This window comes from Saimiri boliviensis, chromosome 1, assembly GCF_048565385.1.
Source record: "Saimiri boliviensis isolate mSaiBol1 chromosome 1, mSaiBol1.pri, whole genome shotgun sequence".
NCBI lineage: Eukaryota > Metazoa > Chordata > Mammalia > Primates > Cebidae > Saimiri > Saimiri boliviensis.
The window spans coordinates 265,455,779-265,469,758 of record NC_133449.1 but is presented as its reverse complement, the minus strand read 5'-3'; the positions used below and the strand labels follow the sequence as shown (position 1 = coordinate 265,469,758).

General features: G+C 35.9%; 1 protein-coding gene across 5 annotated transcripts in view; it reads left to right on the top strand.

Annotated features, from left to right (window-relative positions):
- Positions 1–13,980, top strand: part of NIPBL (NIPBL cohesin loading factor) — a 198,172-nt gene that overhangs the window by 168,279 nt on the left and 15,913 nt on the right. For all 5 annotated transcript variants that reach the window (XM_039464756.2, XM_039464792.2, XM_074386607.1 and 2 more), the window contains 7 exons: positions 1,254–1,390; positions 6,765–6,905; positions 7,063–7,156; positions 7,888–8,042; positions 8,526–8,616; positions 10,902–11,075; positions 11,460–11,650. In XM_039464756.2, coding sequence (XP_039320690.1) covers positions 1,254–1,390; positions 6,765–6,905; positions 7,063–7,156; positions 7,888–8,042; positions 8,526–8,616; positions 10,902–11,075; positions 11,460–11,650 — 983 coding nt within the window. The remainder of the gene's footprint in view (positions 1–1,253; positions 1,391–6,764; positions 6,906–7,062; positions 7,157–7,887; positions 8,043–8,525; positions 8,617–10,901; positions 11,076–11,459; positions 11,651–13,980) is intronic.

Sequence of the window (13,980 nt, the reverse complement as noted above, 5' to 3'; positions counted from 1 at the left end):
TCTTTTTCTTTTTTTCTTTTTGAGACACAGTCTCACTCTTTTGCCCAGGCTAGAGTGCAGTGGTGTGATTTCGGCTCACTGCAACCTCTACCTCCCAAGTTCAAGGGATTCTCCTGCCTCAGCCTCCTGAGTAGCTGGGATTACAGGCACATGCCACCATGCCCAACTAATTTTTTGTATTTTTAGTAAAGATGGGGTTTCACTGAGTTAGCCAGGATGGTCTCGATCTCCTGACCTCATGATCTGCCCTCCTCAGCCTCCCAAAGTGCTGGGATTATAGGCGTGAGCCACCACGCCCAGCCTGTTTTCTTTTTATCTCCCTGTTCAGTTTTTTTGTTTGTTTTTCTGCATTCTGGAATTTAGGAGTGATACTGATGTCCCTTAATGTTAAAAAGTTGCTAATTCCCTCTAAAAATTAGTTTCTTAAGAACCAGTGTATTTCCTAATTAGCAACATTTTCTTCCCACCTGAACAACACTTTGTTTAGAGCTGTCTGATAGTACTGTTTCAATTTCTGTTTGTTGCTCCCATTTTTTAACATTCTTCTAGCACAGCAGTATCTCTTTTTTCTAGTACCCTTAAACACAATTTCACCTCTGCTAAGTTTCTTTCCCATATTCACTTCTTTTTTTTTTTTTTTTTTTTTTTTTTTAAAGACAGGGTCTCACTCTGTCACCCAGGCTGGGGTGTAGTGGTGTAATCATAGCTCACTACAACCTAGAATTCCTGGGCTCAAGCAGTCCTCCCACCTCGGCCTCCCGAGAAACTGTGACTATAAGTGCACATCACACCAGGCTAATTTTTTATTTTTCTGTAGAGATGGGGTTTTGCCGTGTTGCCCAGGCTGATTTCAAATTTATAGACTCAAGCCTTCTTCCTGTATGGCCTTCCAAAGTGCTGAGATTACAGGTGTGAGCCATCACACCTTGCCAATTAATTTTAGGTATTAACCAATACCACATGTATTCCCAAAAGCCCATCCCTTAACTTCCCAATTTCCATTAGTGTAAAATTTGCCTTCTATAGACAGCATGGCCTCTTGTTTTTTATCTTGAGTGTGTGTGATTTCTATACCAAAGAAAAAATTAGGTGGAGAAAATCTAGTATCATAAGAACTACTAATTCATTATATTGAGGGCCTGCCTATACTGGACCTATTTAGGGGATAGTATTAATTAATTTAAATAATATTCTGTATAATATCCACTTCCTTGTCATATTTTAGTGTCTTATTTCTCTGTTTGTTTTTCCAGACTCTGACAATAAAGGTGTGAATTCTGGAAGATTGGTAGCTTGCATAACCACTTTGTTCTTATTCAGCAAAATAAGACCCCAGCTCATGGTTAAACATGCAATGACTATGCAACCATACCTTACCACTAAATGTAGTGTAAGTATAGAGCTGTCTTATTTTTGTATCTCATATAAAACATTAAGTGCTTTAAATTTAGAATTCACATGCATCAACCACATTCTCACTGACAGATCAACTGTGTCATTTACTTAGATATATGTTCTATTTGTAGCAAGTGATCTATAAACATCAAGTGTGATATACTATAAATAAGGTTCAGGTTCCATTTTGCTGTAAGCTCCTCAAGCCAAATCCTCAGTAAATGCTTACTAAATGTTATAGCTATTATTAAGATCTCAAAGGGAATGAAGCAGAGTTACTGTCTTTGAGAAATTTACTATCTTTTGGGTCCTGAATTTACTTTTCATTTGTCTCTCATGTATAAAATAATAAAAAATATATAAATTGATACCTATTGCTTGAAGCACACAAAGACTAGCATTACTGCTGGCCATAGTGGCTCATGCCTGTAATCTCAGCACTTTGGGAGGCTGAGGCGGACGGATCACCTGAGGTCGGGAGTTCAAGACCAGCCTGACCAATATGGAGAAACCCCATCTCTACTAAAAATACAAAATTAGCCGGCGTAGTGGTATGTGCCTGTAATCCCAGCACTCAGGAGGCTGAGGCAGGAGAATCGCTTGAACCTAGGAGGCGGAGGTTGCAGTGAGCCAAGATCGCGCCATTGCACTCCAGCCTGGGCAACAAGAGCGAAACTCCAACTCAAAAAAAAAAAAAAGCCTAGAATTACTTCCCATCTAGTGCACATTAATGAGAAACAACAGTCAACCTTGGTCGTTCTCCAAAATTGAAAGCCAATAGCCTCTAACAGAGGTCCATTTATGGCACCTAAGGAAATTGTCTATATGCTTTATATTTTTCATACAGTCTTTTTAAATTTTTTATTTATATTTTATTATAAATATATTTTTTAATTTTTATAATTGAGCAGTATATTAAATATGGAAAATCTAATATCATACCAGAGATGTTAGACTGTTAATATTAACATACACTATAAAATAAGGTATGAAAAGTAAGATATTGCTCAAGTAAAATTATCCAGCAAATAAAGATCTTTAAAGTATATATGACAGCATAGTGAGTTAAGTGGTTTACATGTATAATCTCATTTACTTTATGAAGTATCTCTGTTTTACAGATAAGGAAACTGAAGCTTAAAGAATATAAATAACTGTTACAAATGTAAAATTTTTAAATACTCTAAAAACTTAACAAATATAAAAGGTTTCTGACATACCATGTTCCTAATGTTCCTAAGGAGCTAATTTTAACTGTTTTCTCTATTACATTTGTTTTGCTGCTATAGTCAGTTTTTTGGTGATCCAGATTACAAGCTCTCAGTGAAAACCTCAGGACTTCCTGAAAAAACTTTAAGAACTGAGGAAAGTAGTAAAGGATAATCAGTGTTTTTGTTTCTACAAACAACATGCATTTACTTTTGAGATACCAGTTCTATCTTTAGGATTTGTATTAGTTCCAGAAATAAATTGGTTAATATTGTGGCTAATAACAGTAACTAATAATTTTTTAGCATAGTACCAAGCACTGTGAAAATTTTACATGTATTAGCTCGTTTACTTTGTGAAGTAAGTACTATTATTATCTCAGTTTTACAGATAAGGAAACTAAAGCTTAAAGAATATAAATAACTGGCCCAATGTCACATAGCTAACCAGTCCCATAGCTAGAATTCAGCCCCATGTCTGCCAGGAGAGTCTGGACTATAATGAAACCTATTATAAATTATTTATATCATAAATAGTCCTTGCATGATTTTGAACCAGTAATTTTTTAAAAGAAACTGACTCCTTAAAATGTTTTGTACATTTTTTATGTATGTATGTAGACAAATATAACGTTTTCTATTAATAAGAGTATTTTATACATGGTAAACTTTTTTTTAATGTTTTGTGTTTTTTTGTTGTTGTTGTTTTTATATCCTATCCCCATCCCTTTCAGAATAAACATCCTAGAGTGTCCTTAACATACTTTTATATTGGGATACACTGGCGTACTTGACCAGGTTTTGTAAATACCGAATCATATTATATAGATATTTGTTAGGCATATTTGTTAATCTCACATTACCTGGTATACAACTAATTCCTTGATTTAGATGGCTACATATTATCCATTTTATGGATGTCCTATGATTTATTTGAACATTTCCCTATTTGGCAGGTGTTTACATATTTCCTTTTGGTCACCACTACAAATAGTTTTTAAATTAACAGGCCAGGCACAGTGGCTCATGCCTGTAACCCCAACACTTTTGGAGGCCGAGGCAGGTGGATCACAAGGTCAAGAAATTGAGACCATCCTGGCCAACATGGTGAAACCCCGTCTCTACTAAAAATACAGAAAATAGCTGGGTGTGGTGGCGCACACCCATAGTCCCAGCTACTCAGGAGGCTGTGGCAGGAGAATCGTTTTAACCCAGGAGGCAGAGGTTACAGTACGCCAAGATCATACCACTGCACTCCAGCCTGGCAACAGAGCGAGACTCCATCTCAAAACAAAAACAATTTTTAAGTAAACATTCCTATTTAAATATTTAAAGTAGTGGTGCCTTTGTTTTGTTGGAACACATTCTAAGGAGTAGATTTGCTAGGTTGAAACAATGGTTATTGTGGTTTTGATTTTTAGTTGATCTTGCCATGTGGTGAATGTGTTTTATACAACCTTTTGAAAAGCTGTATGTGACAATCATTGTCATTATTTTAGTACTCTTTGCCAGTCTTAACACGTGGAAAGGAATAATTCATCATTGCTTCAGTTTCCCTCCCTGACTGCCAAGAAGGTTGAGCATCTTTTCATGGTACTGACCAGTTGGGCTTGCTTTACTGTGAATTCACTGTTCATATCATTTTCATATCATTCACCCATTTTACCTTTGAATTATAGGCCTTTTTATAGGCGAGCTCTTTAAATAACTTAAATATTTTAGATATTAAGCCATCTAATAGTATTTTTATTGCAAATATTTTTTCCTGTTCTGTTGCTCTTTTACTTTATGGTTTCCATCTTTCTTTAAATTTTTTTTAATAGAAATTAAGATATTTTACTTGATTTTCCAGGCCAGTATATTAAAAGAATGTTCAGAAAATGCTACCCTTTATTTCCCTTTTTTTTTTTTTTTTTTTTTTTTTTTTTGAGACACAGTCTTGCACTGTCTTTTGGGCTGGAGTGCAATGGCAGGATCTTGGTTCACTGTAGCCTCCACCTCCTGGGTTCACATGACTCTCCTGCCTCAGCCTCCTGAGTAGCTAGGATTACAGGCACACACCACCACACCCTGCTAATTTTTTGTATTTTTAGTAGAGACAGGTTTTACCGTGTCGGCATGTTGGCCAGACTGGTCTCAAACTCCTGACCTTGTGATCCGCCCACCTCAGCCTCCCAAAGCGTTGGGATTACAGGCATGAGCCACCGTGCCTAGCCACTGCATTTTTTTTTTTTTTTTTAAGTAAAATGCTGGCACTGGTTCTTAAATGAATTTATCTTATCCAACAAAAATTCTGCTATCCCTAGACCTGCTTTTACTTATTACAGGAAACAAGAGGATTTCTATGCTACCTAAAAAGAATTTATCTTTTCTTTTTAATCCTGTGGAGATTCTAAAAGGAAGGATGAATATGAGGTTATCTTTTTTTTTATTAATGCTCCCACAATCCAAGTGGTGGGAATGTTTTTAACTAGTGACATAATGAGCTTAAAAAGTCCAAACTGAGTCCAGGTAGTCCATTACTAACAGTGAGGAGGAGGAGTAGCTTAAAAACATACATTGAGGCTGGATACAGTGGCTTACGCCTGTAATCCCAGCACTTTGGGAAGCCAAGGTGGGTGAATCACCTGAGGTCAGGAGTTCAAGACCAGCCTGACCAGTATGATGAAATCCCATCTCTACTAAAAATAAAAATAAATAAATTTAAAAAAAAAAGCCAGGCATGGTGACATGTGCCTGTAATCCCAGCTACTCGGGAGGCTGAGACAGGAGAATCACTTGAACCCCAGAGGCGGAGGCTGCAGTGAGCTGAGATAGCAGCATTGCACTCCAACGTGGGCAACAAGAACAAAACCCCGTCTCAAGGAAAAAAACATGTATTGAAAACCTTACTACACACACACACACACACACACACACACACACACACACACACACAACTTTGGTTGCCTTTGGGGAAATGAGCTGTGTGGCTGGAGGATGGGTAGGAACAAGATTTTGTGCTTCTTGTTTTGTTTTTAAAGTCTCTACCTATTTTTTTATACATGCTTAGTTTTCCTAATTAAAGAAATACACATTTAAATTTAAAATAAATAAGTCCTAGTCTGAGCATGGTGACTCACACCTATAATCCTAGTGCTTTGGGTGTCCAAAGCGGGAGGATCACTTGAGGCCATGAATTCAAAACCAGCCTGGGCAACATAGTGAGACCCCGTCTTTACAAAAATTAAAATTAAAAAATTAGCCCGGTGTGGTGTTAGGTGCCTGTAGTCCTAGCTACTCGAGAGACTGTAAGGAAAATCGCTGGAGTTCAGGATTGCACTGAGCTATGATTATGCCACTGTACTCCAACCTGGGCAGTTGAGCAAGACTCTGTTTCTTAAAAATACAGAAGCCTTTTTTCTAGTTCTGAGAGTCTACATTTTTATCTATCAGAAAATTTTAACACAGGGTTTCTCAACCTCAGCACTATTGACAGGACGAGATTATTCTTTGTTCTGTGCATGCAGGATGTTTAGCAGCATCTCTGGTCTCTAACCATTAGATGCCAGTTGTGGCACCCATTGTGACAACCAAAAATGTCTCCAGACGCTGCCAAATACCCCTGAGTCAGGGTACAGGGGAAGAAGCTTACTCCTGGTTGAGAACTGCTGGGTTAACATACACAGCTTGGAAAATACTAACCTTAAAAACTGTGCCAGTCTTTGTATAATGTTGTCAATATGTAAATACCTTTGTTTAGAAAAAAAAAATTTTTTTCAAGCTTTTTTGTCAGACTGATCATTTGAATTCTAAACAAAGGTATTTACATATTGGCAGCATTATACAAAGGGAAAAAATACAACTTTAACATTGTGATTAAGTGACCCCAAAGTCACATTTTGGTAAGTTAGTTGTCAGTCCATATTTCTGACATACTGGTATTTCTCCTTTCATACCTTAGGGGAAAAAAAGTTCTTTCTAATATACTTGTTTTTTTAACTCAACCTTTACATGCAGAATGACCTATTTCTGCCCCCAAATACATAAAGCTGTATATAGTTTCTTTTCAGGTTTTGGATATTGATAAAGCATCTACTTTATTCTTATAGATACAAAATGATTTCATGGCTATCTGCAGTGGTTTTGGATGTTCATAAAGCATTAATTTTATTCTTATAGACTCAAAATGATTTCATGGTTATCTGCAATGTTGCAAAAATTCTAGAGCTAGTTGTACCACTGATGGAGCATCCAAGTGAAACTTTTCTTGCCACTATTGAAGAAGATCTAATGAAGCTCATCATCAAATATGGCATGACTGTAAGCACTCAGTTTACCATTTCTTTATTCATTAGTATAAAGTTCTAATGTATTTTATTAATACCATTTTTAAAGCAAATAGTTATAAAAAGCTGTTTTTTAAATAGTATATTTTTGTCTTTAATTTTTATCTAAATAAACATTTTCTATCTTTTAGGTAGTGCAACATTGTGTGAGCTGTCTTGGGGCTGTTGTAAATAAAGTGACACAAAATTTTAAATTTGTGTGGGCTTGTTTCAATAGATACTATGGTAAGTTCAATACCAGGGTTTTAAAAATTATTCCACTAGTTCCTGCCGTGTGTCCAGCTCATTTTAAACACATTTGATAAAATGCTAGAATCAAGGAAATTATGAGGTGTGATTATCCACCATGTTCCTCTCTCAGAAATAATATTTTCTAGTGTCTTTTGTATTCCCTTGAGAACCCACTGTGATTACTTCAGAAATTTATCTCCTGATAAGCAAAGGTTGGCAAATTTTTTGCGTACTAGGTGAGAAGTAAAATTTAATTAGCGTACATTAATTATTTTAGACTCTAAAGAGCGCCCTTGTAATTCTAGACATATTTAATATTTAGAACCATTAGTAAAAATTAATTGGCCAGGCACAGTGGCTCACACCTGTAATCCCAGCACTTTGGGAGGGGGAGGTGGGTGGATCCCCTGTGGTCGGAAGTTTGAGACCAGCCTGGCCAACATGGTGAAACTCCATCTCTCTACTAAAAATAGAAAAATTTGCCAGGCATGGTGGCGCACAACTGTAATCCCAGCTACTTGGGTGGCTCAGGCAGGAGAATCGCTTGAACCCGCGAGGCGGAGGTTGCAGTGAGCCAAGATTACATCACTGCGCAACGACCTGGGCAACAGAGTGAGACTCCATCTCAAAAAAAAAAAGTTGTAATTCATGAGTAGTAATTATTTGAACATAGTAAATCAAAGATAATGGGTTTATTATAAATAAATATTACTTATCTTTATTAGGTGCCATTTCAAAATTAAAAAGTCAGCACCAAGAGGACCCAAATAACACTTCACTTCTAACAAACAAACCAGCACTTCTTAGATCCCTTTTCACAGTTGGAGCACTATGTCGGCATTTTGATTTTGATCTGGAAGATTTTAAAGGCAACAGCAAGGTAAAGATAGTAATGGTGTAAAACACAGAACTGTATAGCACTGTGATCTGAGAATGATAGTAATGACCCAGAATGAAGGCAGCATTAGAGTAGTCTGGTTTAATGAGAATTCTGAAAACAGTGCTACTCAAAGCATGGTCCTCAGACTGGCTGCAAATCCAAGAACTGTTACTGGCATGTAACCAGATAATGAAATTTCCCTGACAAGTTATATCAGGTTTGTAACAGTAGGCACACTGTTGACATCAACCACTGACTTTAAAAAATTTTTTCAATGAAGAGAACAATGCACTGATTTATATTCTGAAACAAGCTTTTTTGTCAGACTGATACTTTGAATGCCACTGTTCTAAAATAAGTGGAATTGGTTATTTTTTTAATAAAGTTCACATCATTGTCTTGTGGCATTTTTTTTCCTTTATAGTTGAAAACTAATCTGAATTATTCTTCATGAATACTTGAATCGTGTTTTCCTTCCCTTAGGTTAACATAAAAGACAAAGTACTTGAACTATTAATGTATTTTACAAAACATTCAGATGAAGAAGTACAAACAAAAGCTATCATTGGTCTAGGTAAGTTAAGTCTAAATTTCTTTATAATTTGTAGCTATTTGAGAGGGGTAGAGCACATTTTAAAATATTGTGAATCTAAATTGATTTATTTAAATATGTTTTTGTTAGCAGTAGGGTTTGGTGTATAGAATGTATGTCTAGGGATTAAAACAACTGGGTTCCATTCTTGTCATGGCCATTGACCTCCTGGGTAACCTTGAGCAAGCCACTTGTCTGTTCATCAGTTTCTTCATTAGTAAAATGGAGATAACACTACTTTTTCTACTCCTCCTCCATAGGGTATCTTAAGAACGTTCATTAAAGCCCTTTGATAAAGAAAAATACTGTAAAAGAATTCTGTGCTCTTTGTATTTTTTTAATTGTTCTTTTTCATTGCAAAGCTTTATCACTGCAGGAAGCTGCCACATCTAGTTAAAACAATGATCAGTCTATACTGACTTATTTATATAAAAGCAAATAGTAAGCAACCCAGAAGGAGCAATTTTGGATATATACCTGTTCCATATTATTTTTTCAGGAAGCCTTGATATAATAAAAACATGTTTTGCCATTGTTAGGCAGGTTTATGTGACTTATTTCTAGGAAGGAATTAGAATATGAGAAAATAGGAAGAGAATGCCATTAAAGTACCTGAATTGAATGCACTTCAAAAAAATAAAAGAACAGTCTGTCCAGGTTTTTGGCTTTTGTTATTGTTTGTTTTGTATAAATACAGTTGGCCTTCTATATCCATAGGTTTTATATCTATGGATTTATCTACCAAGAGTCAAAAATACTGAGAAAAAAAATTGCACCTATACTAAATATATACAAACTTTTTTCTTGTCATTATTCTCTAAACAACAGCAATTTATATAGCATTTACATTGTATTAGATATAAATAATCTAGAGATGATTTAAAGTATACAGGAGGATGTGAATAGGTTATACGCAAATACAGCCCCATTTTATATCGGGGACTTGAGAATTCACGGATTTTGGTATCCCTGGGAGGTTCTGGAACCAGTCCCCCATGGATACCAAGTGACGACTGTACACATAAAGCTACCAATGAGATTAATAACTTATTTGGAAATTGTATTTTGGTAATACATTTAAGGTTTATACTTGAATATGCATGAGTAGTTGTTTACATTAATCTTTTGAACAAAAATGAGTATGAAAAGATTTTGAGTTACCTAAATCTTACTAAATGATGTTTATGATGTCTGGAAATAAATTGAAATCTTATTTTATTCCTCCTCCATCCCTTTTTGAAAATTGCTTATAGCACATAGAGTAAAAGTCAGACATCACTTACTAAGGAGTTAAATCAGTGCAATATTACCTTCAAGCCAATATGTATCTTTAAATATTCAGCCTGGACATAATTTATACAGAGTGGCAAAACTAATAGTGTTACAACTATTTCAGAGTACAAAAAGATGAAGTTTTAACTTAAAGAAGCACTATCCAGAAAATACTGCCTCTAGACCAGTTAATAAAAGACATCTTGCCTGGGCCATAGTTATCCTGAGTGACCTTGGGCTAGTTATCTGATCACTCTATGCTTTGAGTTTAGTTTGTTGTTTGTTATCAATAATACTTGCTATCATCAGAGATCTTCATTTTTTCTCAAATATTATATACAAATAAGCATGGATAACAATATTATATTGCTACTTTTTAATCCGTGGTTATAGGAGTTAGCATTGTGGCCTCATTATAATGCCATATGAGCAAGAAATGGAAGATATTTTTAACTCTGGTTTATTATTGTTTCATCAAATGAGTATATTTTAATATTTTTAAAAAAAATAATGTCGATGTAGTACCTTCTGCTGGGGATCTGAAAAATGTTTGCAGACATAAATCCTGAAAACCTCCCTTTGAGGTAGGTGGGTGGTAAATATTATTATCCCCATTTTACAGATGGAGAATTGAGGCACAGAGAGATTATGTGACTCACCCAAGGTCACACTACAAGTCAGTGGTGGAGCCAGGAATAGAACCCAAGACTCCTGACTCCTAATCCACTCCCCTAGCCACTAGGCCCTGCTCCCTCCTCAAGGTTTCCTCTTGTGTGAAATTCTCCTTTGAAATGCAATTTCTTGTTTTTAATTCATGGGGAAAGAAGTACCTGCTCTAATACTTCTCTAGGTAAGGCCACCAGCATATTCTTCCAGTTGTTTTATTTATTTATTTATTTTTTTGAAATAAGGAGCTGTTTATATAATTTATTAACATATTTATTAAATGTTTAATTTTAATACGAATATATGATGAGATTTTTCCCTTCCCATAGGATTTGCCTTTATTCAGCATCCAAGTCTAATGTTTGAGCAAGAAGTGAAGAATCTATATAATAATATTTTATCTGATAAGAATTCTTCAGTCAATTTAAAAATTCAAGTGTTAAAAAATCTCCAGACCTACCTACAAGAAGAAGATACACGTATGCAGCAGGCAGATAGAGACTGTAAGTGAAAATATATTTTTAAATTTCACAGCTACAGTTATACTATATGGCTTTATCTTTAATCTAAATATCTAAAGTTCCTTATCAGTTGGATGAAGAAATTCAGTTAAATTGCAGTCCTTGTGCTGAGGTCTATAGCTAGGCTTTAGCATATTATTAAATTCTCTGAAATAGTTATAAAATTTTATACATGTGTAAACATAACATTTTGAGGGAGGAGAGACATTTTAGTTCTCATTGGGTTTTCAAAGGGGCCTCTGATAACATACACACACCCATTGACACACACACACACACCCATTGAACCAGAACCCTAGCTATAGCTTTCTGTGATTTTAGTATATGTGCTCTTAATATGGGTTTATCTTTTGCTTTCTTTTGTAGGGAAGAAAGTTGCAAAACAGGAAGACTTAAAAGAAATGGGTGATGTTTCCTCAGGGATGAGTAGTTCCATCATGCAGCTTTACCTCAAACAGGTGCTTGAGGCATTTTTTCACACTCAGTCAAGTGTGCGCCACTTTGCCCTAAATGTCATCGCACTGACTCTAAATCAAGGTCTTATTCATCCAGTTCAGGTAAGCATGTTTTATGGCAGCAGCACTCTCTAAGAGAGCCAGATTAGTTGTTGTTTTATACCTTGTGATTATAGGGAATAAGTAGTTCTTTGTTCTTCTTACTCTTCTTTGTACTAAACTCTTAAGAATCTAAAGTTATCATTGAATAACTTTTGTACTAAACTCTTAAGAATCTAAAAGTTATCATTGAATAACTTTTTAGATTCTTATAATACAGAGACTGTATTATGAATATATGGGTATTTTACAGTAATGATAACTCAATCTCTTGAGTTATTACTGTAAAATACCCATATATTCATAATATCCATATATATATATGGGTATTATATATGAATATACCCGTATTCAAAATACCCATATATTCATAATACAGTCTCATATATTCATAATATACCCGTATTCAAAATACCCATATATTCATAATACCCATATATATATATATATATATATATACATATATATGGGTATATATATATGAATATACCTGTATTCAGAATACCCATATATTCATAATACAGTCTCAAGAGATTGAGTTATCATTACTATAAAATACCCATATATTCATAATACAGTCTCTGTTACAAACAAACTTGTAATTTCTGTTGACAGAACATATACTCAAGTTATTTTTCTAAGTAGGGATGATATGTTTGTTTTAATTCGTATTTACTTTTGTCCCTGAGATCCAACAATCTATAATGTGAAGAGAGTTAACTGGGTTTAAAAGTGTAATCTGGCTGGGCGCGGTGGCTCACGCCTGTAATCCCAGCACTTTCGGAGGCCGAGGCGGGTGGATCACAAGGTCAAGAGATCAAGACCATCCTGGTCAACACGGTGAAACCCCGTCTCTACTAAAAATACAAAACATTAGCTGGGCATGGTGGCGCGTGCCTATAATCCCAGCTGCTCAGGAGACTGAGGCAGGAGAATTGCCTGAACCCAGGAGGCGGAGGTTGCAGTGATCCGAGATCACGCCATTGCACTCCAGCCTAGGTAACAAGAGCGAAACTCTGTCTCAAAAAAAAAAAAAAAAAAAAAAAAGGTGTAATCTGTTTAAAAGGGTGGAAGTCTTAGTCCACAGAAAAGCAAATTATATAATCTCAATTTTTTCATCTTTAAGTTGAGGATAACATCAGCTACGGACACCTCACAGCATTGATATGAGGGCAAAACAATGTAATAAAGAAATTAGTGGCCGGACGCAGTGGCTCACGCCTGTAATCTCAGCACTTTGGGAGGCCAAGGCGGGTGGATCACGAGGTCAAGAGATCGAGACCATCCTGGTCAACATGGTGAAACCCCGTCTCTACTAAAAATACAAAAAAAATTAGCTGGGCATGGTGGTGTGTGCCTGTAATCCCAGCTACTCGGGAGGCTGAGGCAGGAGAATTGCCTGAACCCGGGGGTGGAGATTGCGGTGAGCCGAGATCACACCATTGCACTCCAGCCTGGGTAACAAGAGTGAAACTCTGTCAAAAAAAAAAAGAAATTAGTATTGCTAAAGATTGGCAGCCAATACTGATATAGTAGTATATATTCATCTGATGGTCAAAATAGTGCCATAGGCTACAAAAGTGTATATATTAAATAAACAGAGTCTGTACCCTTCAAGATTTTTATATTGGCTATTTTTAATGAAACTTTTTCTAAAATATGCTATATTTAAGTATGCTGTGGTCTTCCCTATGTCCTGAAACAAAGCATGTTAACAAATGTTTATCCTGTTCTTCATGACTCAGGGCTATTATCATAAAGAATCATACATTACAATGTAACAGTAGTACATTGAAACTGTCACCTTTGGGAATTACTGAGGGCTGTTTGTTGGGTGCTTTTTATTATGTATGCTTTTTAAACTTTTTTTAAAATTTCACACAAAGGAGCCGGGTGCGGTGGCTCACACATGTAATCCCTACACTTTGGGAGGCTCAGGTGGGTGCATCAGTTGGGTCAGGAGATCGAAACCACCCTAGCCAACATGGCAACACACCGTCTCTACTAAAAATACAGAAATTACCAAGGTGTGGTTGTGCATGCCTGTAGTCCAGCTACATGGGAGGCTGACACAGGAAAATCACTTTAACCCAGGAGGCAGAGGTTGCAGTGAGCTGAGACCGGACCATTGCACTCCAGCCTGGCTGACAGAGGGTGACTCCATCTCAAAAAAAAAAAAATTCACACAAAGAAATTGCAAAAGTGATACAATGAAGTCCTTTATACCCTTCATCTATATTCACCATTTGTTGACATTTTGCCACAATTGCTTTATCTCTCTTTCTTTATACATCTACTTTTTTCTGAATCATTTGGCAGGAAGTTTCAGATAA